The 20,656-nt window shown below is 40.4% G+C and overlaps 1 protein-coding gene across 2 annotated transcripts in view; it reads right to left on the bottom strand.

Moving 5' to 3' along the window:
- The window catches only part of RASA3 (RAS p21 protein activator 3), an 897,341-nt gene that overhangs the window by 217,341 nt on the left and 659,344 nt on the right, over nt 1-20,656 (bottom strand). For both annotated transcript variants that reach the window (XM_086934683.1, XM_086934684.1), the window contains exons 15-17: nt 10,771-10,877; nt 4,573-4,650; nt 3,380-3,457 (exon numbers count right to left, since the gene is read on the bottom strand). In XM_086934683.1, coding sequence (XP_086790809.1) covers nt 3,380-3,457; nt 4,573-4,650; nt 10,771-10,877 — 263 coding nt within the window. The remainder of the gene's footprint in view (nt 1-3,379; nt 3,458-4,572; nt 4,651-10,770; nt 10,878-20,656) is intronic.

Below are 20,656 nucleotides of genomic sequence, written 5' to 3'. Positions count from 1 at the left end.
TGATTTGAAGAAACAGCAACAGTCTGCACTAGTAGATAAACCATCAGCTCTTTCAAGTGTGGCTTCTTACTTAACTACTTCATGAGATGACCAATTATGTGTGGAATTCATTCCAATGCTCAAATATGGAGTGTGAATGTAAGAAGACACTTCATGCCGCAGCTCTCCCCAACCTAGAACGGAGTTGCTAGGGCAACCAGAGCATTGCAGAGTCTTTGTATGTATTTGAATTTAAATAGAACTTGTAGTCCTTCTAGTGTTAGAACATTCCATCTTCTAAAACCTTTCATGTAAGGCTGAGGAAGGAGATAGTGCTGAAGGTACGTTGTGGGAGCTGGAGGACCTTGTGTTTTTCTACAATGACATCAGGCGTATTCACTTCAAACACCCTGGCCAACTAACGGTCACCCTTTCTGGGACAAGCACAAATTCCTGGATGAAGGAATGAAGAATCTGAAAACAGATGCTTGGAAGTGTTTAAATAAGTCTTAATTGTTGTGGGTAAAGTAGCTTTAGGTGCATAGGAATTGAAGCTCACTGATAAGGCACGATGGGTTCAGGTTTGTTTAGATTTCAGTGCAGAAAGAATGTAGTCTAACAGCTGGGCTGGACTGTCCCTTTTAGGCATGGCTGTGACAGATTTACATATTGTTGGTCCCTTTTTATGATGGTACAGACAAACCAAAATTAATAACCTATAGTTAGGACTGACTCAAGCATTTCCATCCATCATAGTTTGCTTTTCTCAAAAGAATGAAATATTTATTTGGTGATGATATGGATACAAGATACAGGATTAGTAGACCACTAATCTCAAGAAATGCTGCCAATAGGGGATTTTCTGTCCTTTTCTATCCAATCTAGTTTACAAGGTTTCTTACAAAATAGATTATATTGATTCCTTGAGGACACACGTTATACAAATGCATAGGGTAGATGTCACTAACGTTCAAAATATGATATGGTATTTTTCCAGAGGCAAATCTCTTTTTCTCAGCTGTTCCCTCCTATGCTCGCCATACTCGATGATTTATCCTTCTTCATGATATGGTTGGCACTTATTTGAGACCAGGATAGCTACATGCTCTACAACACTGACTTCATTGCAATTGGTCTTCTTAGTCATATCTTACAACCATAATCTACTGCATTTACCTTCTAACCACTAACTTTAGAATGTTACAGGTGTATATTTGGAATTATTGCTACATGGCACTGCTTTCAAATGAAAGGTATAAGATATAAATATTACTATCTCACCCAAAAATAGTCTGATTCTGTTAGAGAACTCGGATTGCAAACCAAGTCGGTGGAAGTGGCCAGCTCAAGAAATATTCACATAATACTAATTACAAAATATGTGGTATTCACATGAAGTGGAACTAGCAAAAAGGTTATGGAGCAAATAACAAGAGAATTAAAGGATTTTAAAATAAACGTTTGAGTTCGGAGGTTGGCACTTTTATCCTAATACAATTTTAGGAGGGAAAGTGAGAATGTCCGCTTCTGCATGCATTATCATGGCTGCCAACTTTGTGAGGGAAAAACTGCATTTTTGTGCACCTGAGATAATCACAGACACTCAAAGAGGGTGACTTTCTGACTGAGAAAAAGATGTGTAAAGTGCTCTGTTCTCAATGAGCAACAACTATACGGTTGTAGGGGGGACTGGAGCTAAGAGGAACAAGCATTGGCATAGCCAATAGGTCTCGCCTTTGGGACCTTATAAGTGTTTAGCCATGCAACAGTTGATGTTGTTTCACCAAGGATATTTTACTCCATAACTAAATACTTATAAGGTCCCAAAGGTGACACCTATTGGCTATGCCAATGCTTGTTTTAGGACTTGTGCCCTACCAGGCACTGTACAATTTCAAAGGAATGCCAGATATTCCAAAACGCTCATATCTCTAAAAGGGCTCCTACAAGTAAATACCTGACTATACACAATTTCAGAATAGAAAAAAAGTAATCGTACACTTTTCTTTAACTATTGTCACCCCAATTTTAAGCAGAGTCCTCTCTCATCCAGCTCGGCTTAACGTACTCTACCCCTTCAAGACGCCCATACATTTTATTCTTTCTCTTTAAATCACCTGTGTGAAAGTGTGCTCAAAGGAACTATACTGTCACGACGAAGCTCAGTAAGAGTAAATCAAGACCGACGGCGAACCATAAACTGTAGCAGTGCAGGAAGTTAGCATCGCTGCAATGCTCTGGCCAGCTCTTCTCCTCTCTATTATTTCTGCCCCTTTCCTGTGTACGGCAAAAACTGGACCAAAGAGGATGAGGATAGCTGGAGCTGCTATCCTTTGAGAGAGCTGCAGTCGCGAGGCGGGCCGTGGCGTGAAGAGCTGCTTTCAACATGGTGTTTGCTCGTTATGTGATATGAATAAAGCCCACTGTATGTAGCCCTCTGGGTGGGAGTTTGGTGTCGCCCAGGTGAGCACGTCTTTGAAGCGAAGAGTTTCGTGCCCAGAGAATCCAGGGGATCTCCCAAGCGAGGGCTCTTGTTCCTAAGAAGAGGAGTGGTTTCGGGCAGAGACTACGTTATTTGGGACATAGGGTGTCTTGTCCCCGAGTTAAAGGGAGTTTTTGAGGAGTGGGGGTGAAGAGGCGGAGGTATTCAGTAGAGTTATGAAACGTTTAATTGTTTTTTGTTAGGGACCTAAACATGGGTGAAGGTGTCACGTTATAGGACATCTAACAGCTTTGCAGAGGAAGGGCTTGGGAAAAAGGCATGTAATACACTGAGCAGGGGAGTACCTGGTTTTAACAGTGGTTCTTTCACTGAAATAGTTGCTGAGGATTATAGACACTTATTTGTAATTACATTTATGTAGCGCTTACTACCGCTGGCGAGGCATTGAAGGGTATGTACTTGCATTGTCGCCATCACCAATGAGGGCCTTTATTTATGTAGATTTAATGTGTAAGTGCTGTTCCGCAAAGTGGAGAGAGTGGCAAATCTCTGGGATGTATGTCCATCTTGATTTTGAGATATAACAGGCCTCATGTCAGCACAAAATATACAAACAAGCGCTGAAAGACAAACGTGGCAGCGAAGTTAAAGTCTACAGCGTTTATCTTACGGGAGCGAGCAGCGGCTGGCGCAATAGTTGCTAGCAGGTGGCGCCGCTGCTCGCTTCTGCAAGGTAAACGCCATACATGCACGAAGGCTCATTGGAAACAGTGCAGAACATGCACGAGTTTCCACTGAAGCCCAGAGTGATTCCAAAAGGTCACGCTGCGTAGGCAAGACCTAAAAATGGGGTAACAGCAACATGGTACCTAAATAGTGCTAAAGAACTGGGATGGACATTTGCATCTTTTCACACGCATTATAGCGCCCTAAAAAACAGCATTCAGGTTGACTTACATTTTTCACTGCATCAGCATACTTTTGTTCATTAAAATAGTCAAAAAAGGAAGCCATGAAGGATTCCTTGAAACTTGCCTGAAACGAGAAAGTATAATAGCAGATTTTAAAACTATATTCAGTAAAGGAAAAAAGTATGGAGGTTTTACATGCAAATTAACTACTGCAACATTAATAGCCCCTAATCACTACACAATTTGCATGTTTACATTCTTCTCTTCACATACGTTAATGAAGAGCCATGTCATATAATTTTTAGGTTATACCTGTTTCTTCACACTCTGGGAACACTTAAACAAGACAAGCAATACATAAAATCAAGATGCAAAAATCAGCAGTGGATGTAGAATTATATATTGATGAAAGTGTGTGTGGTTTGACAGTAATGAAACAGAAAATATTATTTGCAAGAGTTTCTGTAACAGAAAGTAGATAAATAGGACAACATATGGTGCACAAGAATGGTCACGTTCTTAAACCATTCAGCAGTAATCTCAAAACTTGGATCAGACCAGTAGATGCTCGCACAGGTAAGAGCGGTGGGGCATGGCAAGTGGGGCGTGGTTGAAGTCGACAGGCGACGGTATAAGTAATAATAAATAAATAGAAAAATAAGACCACTTACTTGGCGCTCGCTGCATCACTGCGTTGGCAATGTGGTGAGCACAAAGTAAGCGTTTTGGTTTGTTTTAATATTACTTATCCCGTCATCTGTCGACTTCCACCACCCCCCATCCCGCCCTGCCATGCTGCCCTAACCAGTGCGAGCCACCACTGGATCAGACTAATGATTGCCATCGAATTTAAAAAAGCAGACTTCAAATCTGTAGGCTAGCCTACTCAATAAGTCAATTTGTATAGATAAATTCTGCTTATTTACAAGCTTGCTGTCTTCAATATTACACAAAACAAAATAACGGAGATGTGCACATCTTGTTTTACAGAGCCTCGCTGACGAGTTACCTTAAAATGTCAACATGGCCGTGGCTGCTCAATTTTCTCCTGTTTTTGTTTCACTTTTTCCATGTCTGGTTATTCCTTATCTCAGCAGTTTTATGTGCATCACATCCCACACATACCAAACGGTCCCTAGTCCCACACATCACTGCCACTGAACCCAGCACACATATTATATCCCTTTGAGGAGTGATCTACACATTGTGAATATGAAAGAAAGAACTGATGACACTTACAGATTTGGATTTTGATAAACTTCCAAGCGTCTGAATCGTTTTGGAAATAAGTGTTAAGGTTCTAGATGTCTGTGGATCCTAGGAAATAAAGTGAAAAGTAAAGGTTATGGGTGAAGAAATGACCTACTCTACTGGTATTTTTCAAAACTGATCACAACTAGGAGTGAATAATCAAAGACTATTATTATTGATTATCATTGTGGATCAACTCATGCAACTTCCTCGATTGTAAACCTGTTATCACTGGAAGTGCTAAATCATTGTGCTTAATTCTTGAACAATGACAGAGTGCCTTATTTGGAGTGGGGCAGTTGGAATACGACAGGTATTCCAGCCACCATATTAGAAGTGCCACAGGTTATTATGCACTTGTAATACAGCGGACGGGACATTTTTCATGTTTGTGATGGAGTATCCCGTCCATCAAACTTTAAATAAGGATCTTAACCTCAAAGGCCAAATCAATGCCATGGGGATGAGTTCACAATTTCAGCAGAGATTAAGTTGGGGATCAGACAATATAGTCTTAATCAAGACCACTTTACAAACCCTCGTAATCTTAGCACTTCATTGTATCACCCAACTCTTACATCCACCTCCGTTACAAATGATCCAATATTCACTAAAGAACATCATGTCTTCCAAAGCCACTACTCTACCTGGCAACAATGAACACCCTTTGGAAGTGAACAGGCCCCTGCACCATGCGTATTCCCTACTACTAGAACCACCAGCATTGAAAAGGTGTGCACCATGTCTCAATCTTTTACATCTACTACAACTTGAACCTCACTTGCACCACATGCATTCACCATCAGTTCGCAAGTAATGTTCAAGGTTGATTTGAAACTCCTCTTCCACAGACAAGTTGAATCAAGCTCGTACTGCGTGTGATTTATAATCCTCTATGCATGGCTAACTTGATTCTCATTCATCTCCTTCTTCCAAGTCTCCCCTTTTCCTCTACCATGCTTCCACTCCCTTTCATATTCACATATTTCCTCTGAGGGCTACTTCTTTCTTGTCCTGATTTAGCCCGTATGTTGTAATTGGATCACTTCGCCTCTGCATTTTCATATATGTAGCTATGTTATTCTACATGCATATCTATGTTCCATTACTACTTCTTACCAATTTAGTATCTACTGCAAATCCCAGTAATGCTCCTGGGCCACTTTATGCTATATAAAACAGTAAAATAACTAAACTGATTCATGATAAAGTTCTCTAGTCATATCACAAAAGCATCATTCATTTGACCTTTATTCCCCATCTATCAGTACACTGAAGAAACAGTAATTTAAAAAAATGTAACAGCAGAAAATATAGACCCTCCATGATTCGCATAGGGACTTCTGAGCATGAGGAAGTTGTTATTATTTAGAAAAATAAGACTCTAGCGGTGGCTAGTACTTAAAACGATTCAGCGTTGACACACTTTGAAAAAATTATTAACTTGTTTACAAGCCTGTTTATTCTACCCTTTTTTTTTAATTGCCAAAATAGTCAGAGAACCTGCAAAGACGGAGTGGTTCTCTGTCACAGCTCTAATCCGAAGTTGGGTATGTTTATGAGGATAGCCTGTTCAATTTGCATCTTATATTTTATATATGACAGGGCGTTACAAAAATTGTTGCTTCATTGGGTCATAACCATGGCTTGGGAATATGAATTAAAAAAAAAAATAGTTTATAATGATAACTTGCCTTTTGGGCTCCATACTGCACTTGCTAATTACTGCACCTCTCCAAGGGGAGAGTTTAACTCATTGAGTCATCCTGCTATACTATCATATTATTTTGATGGCAAGACTCATGGACCCCCTTGGATCCACAGCAAATCTCACATAAACTCCGCAGTACAAAAGTGCTTGCTTAAACTCTTCTCAATACAATAATGGTCATGGTGACTATATTCATTAGGTCTCACAATGTTTAAATTGGAGTGTACTAAGATATAACTTTTTCTTTTATTTGATCACTTTTTCAAAAAAATGCAGATTGATACTCTACATTGTTTTTAACTTTTTCAACAAGCTGTGGTAAGATGACGATTCTTTAGACAAACTATTTTTCTTTATTTTTAATGATTTTCTGATATTCTTTTGAGATAGTTGATGAATTCCCCTTGGGGCAGCTAGTATTACCATTGGATTTTAGTGGTTTGCCCAGAACTACAGGTTGGCCTGCACTAATATGTGGGTTTTGATCAACAAGGTTGCTTCATTGATGATCTTCACTCGCTTTGAAGCTTCTCCTCTTTCTCTACTAGTAGGCTTAATCTGTGGTCCTTAACCTGTATCCTAAGGACCCATGGGGCCCATGAAGCCTACTCAGGGGGTCTATGAACTGCTTAAAAGAATGAATGATATTAGCAGATTAAAATAATGTATACAAAGAAGCAGAATGTAAAATAGAACATTTTAAAACGTTCTGTAAGTTTGAAGGCATTTGAAATTGGGAGAAGTAAAAACGTATCAAACAGAATATAAGAGGGCGGATGAGTGGCCTCAATTGAATTTAGAAAGCCTCCAAACTTTCTAATATTTGCTTGTGAATTAAATAAAATGTTTCATCATTTGTTTATTTGTTTGATGAATGATTGTTCCTGTATTTTTGGTGTATTGTTTTGTGGTTTAAAATCATCAAAAATACTTATATTGGGGTTCCTGACTTCCATTAATGACTCAGTAGGGTTCCCTGGGCTTCAGTAATGATTAAGAATAAAAGAGAGAATTCAAAAGATTAAGAGCCACTGGGCTAGATATTAGCTGCAGGAGTTTCAGCTGGATTTGGCAACCGATCTTCCTGTCCCCCTGGGCTCTCCACATGAAGGTTGTAACTACTTACCCCCCCCCATGATTCGGCTATTTGCTATGAATGGCCATGGAGCTGGTCAATCACTGTTGTAGGCACCCACAATTACTTGTCCCTGTCATGTGAAGGTCTGAGAATGAATGGTCCAGGGACATAACACAAGTTATATTGTCAAGAAAAAGAAAACTTAAAGGAGTGACAACCTTTCTCCTAATACATCATCTGTAAAAGTATATACCACATGCTACACACGGTTCTGACCCTGCACAAGAGGCACACCTCAGGCCTGTCTAAGCCATGCACAAGAATCAAAATAATTGTGAAGAGACAAAGTAAGATGGTGCTGACACACATGTGCAAGAAAGCATGGGGGATCATGAGAGAGTCATGATAGTTGGGTAATGTTTTACATGAGGGGATTGCATGATGTGTGGGAGATAGAAATACAGAAGGAAAGCCACTAGGTCATGGAAATACTCTGAAATTGAGTACTGGTGCAGGTTGTCCAGGAGAGCTGCATGAGTCTCAGGAGCACATTGTGCATGGCTGTAGAGATGCTCCACATGCCACAGCCAATCTGGCTATCAGGTACAGCTGCTTCAGTTTCATGCTTTGTGGGAATCCACCATAAAAGCCCTCTTTCCTGTACTGTAGGTCTTGAGGTACATTTTCCCTGGACTAACTTCTAAAAAGACATTTTAGAATGGAGAATACTGGTGTGATGACCGAGTAAAGAGTGGGATAATTGCAGAATCAGGTAAACTCTGACTGGTCTGACTATATGGTCTGCCACATTGTTGACATTAAATTCTGTTGAAAAATTAAACAAAAAGTGTGTCATTAGTAAGTGCAGATCACACTAAACAAATCAGACTGGGATCAATGGAAAGATAACCTATTTAGTAAACTATACTCGTAGTGAGTATCAGTAGGTAAGAAACTTGAGAAGAATACTACAGCCACTACAGAGATCTGTATGTAGTAGGACAGAAACAAATTTGAATCTTGACAAATTCAGCAAGTCTCTTTTTCCAAGGTCCATAAAATGAACATCGCTGAGTTGGGTAAAAGAATATTAAAATTCCACGACACAAGTGTACAAATTTAGTATTCATATACTATGTCAGATTGAGAGTGGGATGAACCAAGATAAGTTCCCTATAAAACAACCCTCAGTGGGCAAATGAGCGTGTCATGATTCTTGTCATGATTCTTCCTGGGGTTGAAGGAGTGAGGGCTTCATTCCATTTAACTTCCTAGATGTGTTAAAAACCCAATATCACCCATTAAAAACATGCATATTTTAAAATAATAATTGGCCTCGCTCAGCAAACCCATAAGCATCCACATCTCCTCCATACATGTACCCTCTTCTTTATTACAGTCCTACCCACACAGCTAGGTGTCAAAAACTGTCCATAGTTTAACTGACCAATAGATGAGAACATCTATTTTTTTGTTATATTATATTGCCTTAAAATTAGGAAATCAGACTGTGAATGTTAAGTGATTCAGGAAAGTCCTTGTATTTTCCTCATTTTTCTTTTCCTTCCTTTTATGTTTATCTTATTTAATTATTACGTGTCAACTGCCAGATATATAAAACAATAAAAGGTATTCCAAAACGAATAAACATTAATTGATATATTTGGTTTTCAACTGTGTAATTGCATCAGGAAATAGTGAGTAACTGACCAAGAATCACAATTGGGAAAAGAAGCAGCCATAGGACATATGAGCCACGGTTGTTTGAGGAGGCCTATATTGCACCCAAAAATGCAAAAATAGTGCATTGGGAGAAGGGATAGTTAAACCCCTTTTCTAAAACAAGATAAAGTGGAATAGTAACAACAGATACTCTTTTGCCAATGAAGTTACAAAAATAGGCATAAAAACCATTTATTTATAGGAATATTGTTATTTGGTGGCTAGATTATATGAAAAACAGTTAAGCAATGAGCCTGGAAATCTGGTAAAAGAACTTCTCAGTTTTGGCTGTAGGTATCAGAAATGTTGGACAAATCACTTAAGGCTTTAGGTACGAATTTGTTTTTCATAACATCTGGCACTTTGTTTTTAAAACCTATAGAATCTCTGACATATGTTGCTTGTCTCTCTGCCTTTCTTGATTAGAGTTGCTTTGTAAAATGGAAAGGATAAGTTGTGTGTGAGATTATCCAAAATCAATAGGTTTGTCTACTATGTAGTGCTAGCCGGACATGAAGGGTTGTCAGTTTTACAATTTTGAGGTCTTAATATAACACCAAGCCATTGGTAACATTTATGCCTGGTTGTACTTGTCCCATTTGGGAATGCACTAAATTAAAATAGGTATCAACAACATGTTCAAGCTAAGCCATCTCTAACACAAGAGGGCCTGAAGAGCAGCTTAGCTCCATCACTGGCTGGACCACAACTGCCCTTCTCAAGTTAGGACCAAAGTCCCAGAGAGCAAGTATATAAGAAAGATACAGACAAGTGTAAATCAAACATAGATAATTAACAACTGTATTAAAAAATCAAAAATGTGAAGAAAACCGTGGATAAATCTGTCTTGTAGCTGCATGTTCCAGGCAGGGATCAGATCCTCATAGACATGTATCCTTTGATAGTGGTACCTGCTATGTCTGGAAACTAGTACCAACAGGTTCCTTCTTGCTACCGGGCATAACAACTTTGTCTCCCAGGAAGGCTTTATGGTTCACAATTCCTCTGGCATTTTCTCTCACAGAGGATAAGACAGTATTGACTCTATGACCAGTTTCTCACCAAAAGCTGAGAGATTTGTTGGTAATCATTTTAACTAACAGCACTGTGTGCTCTTACAGAAAGTGAGAGTTTAGGGTTTGCTGAAATAAAAGCTTCCTAGACCATCGAGAGTGAAGATATATACTGGGCCTGTGCTCATTGCTGGTACCTACCAGCTTAATTAAAACACCCACAAACATATTAACTCTGTACCATGAACCATCACTCTAAAATGAGTGCACACTCATTTATTCCATGTGTCCCTCTGTGTTTTGCACAGGTTAGGTTTGATGTCTGCACTCAGGTGTCGATGTGACAGAGTTATCAACCGTACAGCAGTAATACTCACTCTCTGCGTTTTTCAAGAAACATTGGTGTTCTTGGACTTTGAATTTACTACGTCCTAGCCCATGGAGTCTAGTCATACACAACATGAAACATGGCCGATTTCAAATAATTTAGGGTAGCCTTCCTTCTCACACTACCAGATTGAAAAGGAGGCTACCTACAGTGCAGCTTCTGTTAATACACGACCTGCAACACATTACATAAAATTATTCCACGTGCCTAGTACTTGGTACCTGCATATATCACCCTAGGATGCAACATCAAACAAATGAGAAACCATACTTACTGGATGATGCGGCGAAAGCTGGAAAAGATTTGGCGAAAGAATCGCAGGTGCAAAAAATCGCAGGAAAATAAAGCTGCTCACAGCCGTATATCTTACATCTTGGTCTCCTATAAAAAAAGACAATACTGTAAGAGACTTCATTAGCCTCATGACAATTATTATTAATATTATTATTATGTAGATATCTTGGAGGGTGCGGTCACCCAGGAACTTTGGTATTCTGCCGTTATATAAGCTCAGAAAATAAGAATATTTTAGGGATTCCCTTAAAGACCAAATATAAGGAATCATGGAAAAAAGTTCTAAGCTTTGGCTGCTAGAACGAGAAAAGCAGGGAGCCAAAGCTAGCATCAAGAAGGGGTGGGTAGGGTAGAATGGAGCAAATTGACCAGTCATTAGATACAACCAAGCACGGATAGCTGAAACAAATAGTAGCATGATGGCAGAGTCATATATCTACAAGACCAGGCAAAAGACCTTGAGTGCTATCAAAAATAGATGAACAACCAGCGATCTGCAGTATTTGGGCCTCCTCCACGAATGTCAACATTCAGTAATCGCCCTTAAAGAGTGTTGCTGCAACAGAACCACCAATTGCTTGATTTGACCTTCTTCACCACTTTAGAGACAAACATTTTGGTACTGCGAAAAACATTTCTCCTCTAATGCTCCAAAAAATGAGGTAATGGTCCTGCACTGTGCCAATTTCTCCTGACAATCGCTGAAGCTGTACTTTTCTTTCTTCCAGGTATCTCTTACCTTAGAAGCAGATATCCATCAGCTTTAATATCACAGCTTTAGCAGTAAAAGGTTGGTATACCCACTTTAATGTCCCCTCTGCCTTCCCCATTCAGTGCTACTGTCATTTCATGGCAGAAGCTGTTACTGCCTTCCTCTTCATGTCACCATCTTGTTGTACTAATACGAGCTCCAGTATTTCATTTTTGTCAACTAACACTTCAAACTTAGTGACTACCACAGATCTGATTCCATCAATTTATAAAACACTTTCCAGGCCATCTCAAAAAAGGGATCTGCTCCTCTTCGTAACTCTGGTCTTTTTTCCCTTACAGAAGCTTGCTACTTGGCTGAGCCCCAAGCTACCAAAGCAAGCTGAGTTGATAAGAGGAGAGAATACATCTCCACAGTAGAGTCTTTAAAAGTGGAACTTTTTTGTACAGTAATTCCTAAATCTCATTCAGATCCATTATAAGCCATCTTTATTGAGAGCCTTCATGAAATCTCCCTGGCATCAGTAGGATGTTGTTTAATTTAAGTAGTGCTTGATTGCAGTTGGGAAACTGATTAATTCTTATTTTCGGAAATGCTATTTCAAAGGGTGCTTTACGTGGTAGGTACATTACTTGGATAAATGCATTTAAAGAACTTGATTATGACAAAGGGATAAGCATATTCATGCGCCCCCTTGGTTCTCTGAACTCCTGTCGTAGCTCTTTTTGAACGATTAACTTAACTTTGGGTCCTGGGAGATGGATGGCCTTGTAGCCATGCATTGATACAATATGTATAGGAAGCGCATGGTGTTGTAATGCTTAAATAAAATATATTATCACAAAAACATTTGCTTAAATGTAAGCTACTAAAGATTCCTGTGATACTAACAACTGACGTCTCTAGGGTTTCATAACCATCATGATTAGCATGAATTAAATCTCCAGTGTGCATGATTTATAGCCTTGAGATTGAACACCTTCACTTTCTGGAGATACTGGCTTTTGAGAGGCCACAAAAGAGACCAATGAATGGTTGACTTTGAGAACTTTAACTGGAAAAGTGGGTCTTCAAATAATGGAGCCTTTTTCTCTACCAAGGACTTCTTTCTAACATCAGCACCTTGTGAGTTGAGGGTGAAAGTTAAGGACCCTTGTAGAGTAGGTCCTAGTCTCTTTTTCAGATACCGAAAGTAGCATTGATGGGCAAACCACTAATACATCACATTTCTCAAGGTATATGGCCCACACTTTGTGAGTATTGGGTTCTTAAAATTGTAGTGGTCCTTTTATGCAGAGATGAAAGCATGTCACAAAACAGCTTGACTGGAAGCCAAGATGACTATGGTTCACTGGAGGTCCAAACTTAAGACCCTATTTTCAGCCAGTAATTACTCACCAGAACAGGTTGTTCTTTAAAGGTATTACAACTGAGGTTAACATTGTTGGACAGAATGATGGAGCAGCTTGACAACATGCAGAGACGCCCAACTCAGAATGCTGAGAGTTCAATAACAGATTGCGGTGGAATCGTTATTGGACGAGATTAATAAACGTTTAGAGGACTTACTGGTCCAAGATGAGGTGCTCCACACAGGTTGCTACAAAGATCATTAGACTGTCCTCTAAAATCCTAATGATATTTTATGGGGATTGTACTGTAGTTGGCTATCATGAGCGGTGAAATTCATCTGGCTTGGAAATAGCAAACTCTTGGTCGTCCATGATTGAAACCTAAATATCGTCACCAGATAGAGGGTCAGCCTAAAAGCGAAGAAGGATGTTGTAATGAAGGGGCTAGTGGCATCAATGTGGTTCAGTGTGGAGAGAGTTCTGAGAAAGCTATACATTTCTTGCTGGTGGAGTCAGCCAGGGTCTTTCAGACAATTTGGCTGTAGACACAGGGTGAATATAGGTTGGGACAGACACTATGTGTGCCTTCCGGGGAATAGTGTAGTCAGCATTGTAAACAAGATGAGCAAGAGGGACCCTCCCCTGGGAAGAAGATAGCTGGGAGGATGTTTATTGCTAAGGATGCTTGCCATCTTATTATTATCTTGTCACTCTGTTCTCTTCTTTTCCCTACTAGGGTTTACTGTTGAAAGCATGTTCCATTTTTGGTGGTTATGGATAAAAGGGCGTTAAACTGGCAATGTAATGACCAGGTCTCTTTTTAGTGATTTGGTTCTTGAATGTGCTGAATAATGAACATATTTTCACATAAAAAGCAACTTGCCAGTAGCAGAGAGACATAACATTTTTCAATTAGATTTTTCAGAAAAGAAGTTAGCAAGTATTAAAATGAGAAAGAAATGCAGTACAGCATCAGTTTATGAAAACAGGAACTGGAGATTTGTGTTGGCGCCATAAGCACACATTTTAAACGCTACAGCATCTTATTTTTAATCTGTTTCCAGCGTACCAGTCTTCAATTGGGTTTGTATGAGCAAAATCGTATAAAGATTAATGGGTTTAAGATTAAAAACGAAATAACTATATCTGTTATGAAGACAATTAGTTTGGACCTCAACCTTTGTAGTAATATTATCTAACAACTAACATTGAGATATATAGATTCGTTTTTGATGGCTTAAATAATATCTCCTGCGCAGGACACCATCCTAATAATACCAGGGAGGGGCTGGGAACAATTTGAATCTGCAGAGGGGTTTTTAGAAATTGAAAAGTCAACCCCCTAGAAATGACTTAATGAATTACAGTGCCATGTAACATGGGACCAATTGCACAGTCCATAAACTCACATCTAAAACAATGACCCAAATATTCTGGATTGATTTGTTTTAAACTGTGGGATCCGGTACATTAGCTATTTTGAATAAACTGCTTTCTCTAAAAATTGGCCTCCCGAGTGCAGAGAACTTGAGTTGATTAATTGCACCCAATACTCTTGGATTAAATCGATGTCCTCCTCTTTCCCCAACTTGTTCACAACTGTGGTCACACTCGCCGCTCTGATCTGGGCTAAAACAGCAGATGTTAACATTGATGGCCCAATCAAAACTCTTTTATCACCCCCAGCATCCCCTTTGAGTGACACCTCTGGAGAGCCCCAGAAAATGCCAGTAAGGGAAGATGAGTATATAATGGAAGCATAAGACATAATTAACTCAGAACAACAGGAGCAGTCTCTGGTGGCTGATACTGTGGCAGCTGGCAAATCTAAAGTAGCTCAATTTGAGGAAATGCACCCCCCACCCCCCATGGAAGCAGAGAGGAGCAGCCTAATTAGTGATGTGTTCACATTATTCCAATCTAACAAAACTGTGGTAAAATCAGGCAGTCATGGTAAAGACCTTCTGATAGAAAAACTCAAATCTAAATTAATATGCTTAAAACCCTTGCCACAAGAACGGCAGAGAACAGATCAATAGGCAGGAGGCTTCAGCAAAATTGTACAGAACTTGGATACGGACCCTCAATCTCTTATTTGCTAAGCTAGAGGAAGTGCTGAGAGAGATCAAAGTGCTGCAATCTACGGGGAGAGAGAGAGGTGGTGGGGGATATAAAAGAGTGTTTTGGCAATGGGAGTAGGCAGCTGACTCAGCTGTTTGGTGGAGTTGAGGAAATGGAACAGTGGGTGTCCGAGTGTGATGATAAGTAGCAATGTGTAGTTGAACTAAATGACAAACTTAAAAAGGAAGTTATATGACATAAAGACAAACAAAAGCAGATGGAGAACCATGCAGTTTGTTCAAATGTATGTGCCACGGATCCCAGAACATCAGTAGGATAGTGTTGGCTTTGTTTCTTTGGTGGAGGCTTTAATAAAGACATGTGTGATACCAGGTTAGAACATTGGAATGTTGAGCACTCCATTGAAGACAAAGTGTGTTTTTATGCTTAAAGTCCTGTTGCATGCAAACTAATGCCCATGATCTACATTTCTATTTTTGCATGAATACATGAAGCACCGACCCACGGGCAATTAAATAAGAACGCTCACCAAATGGCTATATGAGTATCAAACAGTTACCTCACGCAGAACTAAACAAAAATCTTGCCTTTGCAGGACGTGCTTACTGTTATCTATGCATTGACACTTTAAGCTTCATTATAATGGGTGCAATAGCAGTGTCTGCAGTTTCAACCAACTATGTATTATTACTAATTAATTTACAAGATACTGATAGTTTTGTAATTGATTTTATAACCTGCCTAAAGCCACTGCCTAATACGTCCTTTATCGCAATCAAACATTTTAACATGCAATATAAATTTACAATAATGTTTTTATTTGTACTGAACTATATTTTTATGACGTGTTTTGGTTTTACACTTAATCACATTCTTTGATATGTTTTATCAATTTTGTAATGGCTTTAATTGGCTGAGCAAAAAACAAATAAACGTAAATAAACTCTAATGTTGATGCTCTGGTAGCAGCCTAGAGCATCAACATGCTAATGTTTGTTCACAGCAACAGTTCTGAACAAAGGCCACATGGAGCCCGAGGGGATTTAAACCCCTTGGGCTCTATGAGGCATTTGTTTTACAAATTAGAGCATTCTTTCCTCTAGAAGCGGAATGTTCTAATATCCTTAGAGCCCTCCATAGTGGGATTTACTGACCATTAAAGGCCTGCTGCCTTGTTAAAGGCCCTCGCCTTCGTTTTGTTTTATTTATTTATTTATTTATGTGCTTGTATAGCGCAGGACTCGACCCCCTGAGGGGTATCTCCGCGCTTACGTTCTTCCCGAGGTGTCTGAATCAGAAGCATGCAGTGCACGAATTTAAGAAGTAAGGAACAGGTGTGTCTTTAGGGTTTTCCTAAAAGCCTGGAGGTTGGTGGTTTGCCTCAAAGGAGGGGGCAGAGTATTCCAGAGGGTGGGGGCCTTGTATGACATTGCTCTACCACCATGTCTTGCCCTCTTGACACGTGGGATCTGAAGTAACAGTTGGTTACTAGAGCACAGGAGACGGCCAGGTTTGTAGAGATTACATTTTTCTGCCAGATATTTGGGGCCTGAGCCAAAAAGGCTTTTATGTATTATACAGCAGATTTTGAATTTAACCCGCTGCCGGATGGGCAGCCAGTGAAGTTTGTCAAGGAGGGGGCATAAAGGGGACCTGGCTGGAGCATTAAGAACCAGTCTGGCCGCCGTGTTCTGGACTACCTGCAGTCTACTAAGCTGTTCTTCATTGGCAGATATAAAGAGCCTGTTACAGTAGTCTAGCCTACTGACCACAAGTGTCTGAACCAGTGTTTTCCTGTAGCTGTCGGCCAGAAACGGAAACACGCGCTTCAGGAGTCCGATATCCCGAAAGCAGGAACCAGCTACCTGATTTGCGTGCTCCTTTAATAGCAACGCATGGTCAAGTCGTACCCCTAGGTTCTTCACTATCTATTTGGGGCAGGGAGCTGGTCCCATGTCTGGTGGCCACCATTCAGGGGACCACAGGAGAGGGGCCTCCCCAAAAAGCATGACCTCCGTTTTGCCCACATTACATTGTAGGCAATTGGAGGCCTACCAATCAGACACTGCTCTCATACCTGCGGCGAATGTATGTTTGACTGCCGGTGTAAGGGTCTGGAATGGAAACAAGAGCTGAGTATCGTCAGCATACGATACTGGAGTGAACTCATATTTTCTCACAATGTCAGCCAAGGGAGCCACATACACATTAAAAAGTGTAGGGCTTAGGCATGAGCCTTGTGGGACTCCCTTGGTGAGGTCCCTAGAGATAGATTGATGGGAGCCCAACAGGACACTTTGTGAGCGGCCCGAGAGAAAGCTCTCAAGCCAGGACAGAGCCAAACCGCTTATCCTCACCTTCTGCAGACGACCAAGAAGAATATCATGTGACACCGTGTCAAAGTCAGAGGACAGATCTAACAGCACCAGAATAATAGAGCCCCCACTATCCTGTGCCATCCTGATGTTTTTCTGTCACGGATAGGAGGGCTGATTTGGTGCTGTAGTTAGGTCTAAACCCAGATTGAGAGTGGTCAAGACCTCCCGCTGACTCGATGAAATTGGACAGGTGGGTGTTCACATGCTTCTCGGTCATCTTGCTTAAATATGGCAGAAGGGAGATGGGGCGAAGATTGGAAAGGTCTGACCATTGCAGGGCTACGTACTTTCGAATAGGGTTCACTACCGCCTTCTTTCATTCTAGGGGCAATTGCCCTTCCTTGAGGGAGAGATTAATCACAGTCTGAATACCAGGCAGCAGCAGATTACCTAAAGAGCCAACCATTTTCGCAGGCAGGAGATCCATAGGGGATCCAGTTTTAATATGACTGATCAGAGAAGTGACATCAGATTGGCTGACCTCTGGGAACACAGTCAGTGGGATATTTTTATGCGCTGGTAGTATTGGGGGGGGGTGCTAGCAACAATGTTGATACATTTTGCGGCTTTTGTAATTTTTCCATAGATTAGCTCTATTTTATTCTCGAAAAACAGGGAGATGTCATCACACAGTGTTTGGGAGAAGTCATCAGGGCTCTCACAGGCCACAGGTTTCACAAAGGACTGTAAGATCTTATAAAGTTCTCTGGAGGAATTACCTGCTTCAGCCAGCTGTACGGTGAGACAATTCTTTCTGGCCAACTTAATGTGTTAATGATAAGTGGCCAAGGCATCTGAGTATACTTTCTTACTTTCTTCCGTGTGAGACTTTCTACAGGTTTTTTCGAGCTTTCTGCACCCCTGTTTCTCCACCCTGAGCTCTTCAGTAAACCACACCTCTTGTTTAGACGTGGGGTACTGTTTATGTAGCTTCAAGGGAGCCAACAATTCAACCGCCTCTAAGAGGGCTGTGTTGAACTTAGTTAATCCAGATTCCACGTTCTGTCCCTAAGATGGTGGGTTCCTTCCATACCCTCTGTAGCTTGTCCAATGTCACTTTGTGCCACTGTCTTCGCAAAACGGCAGGAAGGGGTTTTAGAATTGGTTTGTCAAGGCCTAGAAGGGAGAATTCAACCATGAAATGGTCTGACCAGCATACTTGGGTCATTAACCGACATTTAATTTTGGGGCAATTGGAAAAAATAAAATCCAGAGTGTGTCCCCCTATGTGTGTGGGGGCACTATTCTGTATTACTAGCCCCAATAATGAAAGATCGGAAAGCAGGGACAACGTATCTGGATGATTAGGAAGGTCTACATGGATATTAAAATCTCCGAGAAGAATAAAATCTTCTTTAGCTTACAAAAATTTGGAGCCAGTGATTCCATTAAGGAAAGTGAGAAGCCCGCACTCGGCCCCGGAGGACGATAAACTAGTGCTCCCTTCCAGTGAGTTTTCGAGGAGAAACTGATGGGCCTTTAAATATAGAATCCTCCTATAGTAGTAGCAAGACTGAGAATCAGTGTCTTCAAAGACTACAGACTTTTCCTCCATGTCCTCGCTGTGATTTACTCCAGTGCTTCTTGTCTGTTTATACTCTGGACCCTTCTTGCAACCTTGGAGCTAGAACTTGTATTGTGCAAGATTTAAAGACTTTAGCTCTGTGTTTTTCTGATGACAATAATGCCTAGAGAAGGCACTTCAGAGCATTTGATATCCATCTGAACCCTGTATTCAAATCTGTGTTCTACTTTCATTTTGTGGGACTGTCCCACACTTGAATCTGTAATTTTAGTTATTCTGCTCTCATGCCCTGCTGATGATGAGACCTGTAAGTGTATGTCACTAAAGTCAATGTGTAGTCATTGTATATACAGGCCTGTCAATGTACTTATGATAACTCCCTCCTGTTGCTATTTCCAGTGTATTGCCTCACTGCAAAACCAGAGTTCTGGTCCAGTGAGTATATACCGCACAGACACACCAGCTCTCTGGAGCGACAAATCCTGTTATGCAGTATTGCAAAGCTGCTGAGCAGATTCAGTACTGCAGGTCTCTCTTTTCCCATTTTATCCCAAACCCTCCACCCTCCCTCCCCCCCGGGACAGTGTGTGATCTAAAGTTTCAGTTCCTTGAACTATGCTGTCCTTGAAAGGGATAGGCGGTCCAGCATCGGTTTCGGAATTGTCTCCTCAGTTGGGACCAGGTGAGAGCATGCCCCACTGAATATAATTTGGGATGCCTTAAAAGCATCCCTGCGGGCAAAAATAATGACTAAAAACATAGCTGAAAATAAACTTGCAAAAGTACAAAATCTGAAGCCAGAAAGGCAGGTCAAAGTGATTCTGCTATATCATACTGAAGGGAGCACAAAGGGTTATGACAGAGTTAAATCTGCTTTGAGGGAGTATTATTATGCTGAGGGTTATGCAAATAATTCTACTTACATGCAAAGGGCGTATGAGGAAAGTAACTATGCAGGAAGAATAATGGCATGGTAGACACAGGAGAAAAGATTCAAAAGCACTATATGCACTTTAAGATGTCCCAGGACAGGGGTTTGCAGTAAGGTAATAGAACAAATTAATTCAATTTTTTTTAGAACAATATAATCAGATCTATGATTATACTCTATCAGTTGATAGGAATGACTTGGATACATTCCTCATTCAATTGATGATACCAACACTTTCCGAGGAAGATATAAGTAATATTGTTGATCCTTTTACTATGGAGGAACTGGAGGAGGTCATCAATAATTGAAAGGGCAGCAGGAAACTACGGTCCATCTGAATTTTTATAAAGCGTTTGCTAAATTTGTGGTTATGCATTACTGTCAAACAATTCCACTTCGGTTTCATCTGTCTGAAGGACACTGTTTCATAAGCCTTGTTTTTCATTTAGGTGATGTTGCCATGTGGCAAGTTTCTGTTTAGAGATAAGGGGTTTTCTCAATGTCTATGCCTCCACAAAACTATAGTTGTCTTTCCTTATAGTAGAATCCTAAACGTTAATATTTACTGCATTAACAGAGGCCCATAGATCCCTGGAATGCTTTAGGGTTCTTTGCGAGCTTTAGCAACATTTAGGATCTTGGGGCGAATTTGCTGGGGTACCCACTCATGAGTAGATTGGATACCATCTTGAACTTTCAACATCTACAAATAATCTGTGAAATGATGAGCACCATATTGTTTGGAAATGATTTACAGTCCTTCCCAGAATGATAAACAGCAGTAACACTTTATCATGTGAGAACGTCTGTTTAACCTATGCATTACGTTTTACCGCAAACCAGGATGTTCCAAACTGACTGGATTATGAAATCAGCATCCTGGCTT

This window comes from Lissotriton vulgaris, chromosome 8, assembly GCF_964263255.1.
Source record: "Lissotriton vulgaris chromosome 8, aLisVul1.2, whole genome shotgun sequence".
NCBI lineage: Eukaryota > Metazoa > Chordata > Amphibia > Caudata > Salamandridae > Lissotriton > Lissotriton vulgaris.
The sequence above is the reverse complement of the archived record's forward strand: the minus strand, read 5'-3'. Positions and strand labels throughout refer to the sequence as shown.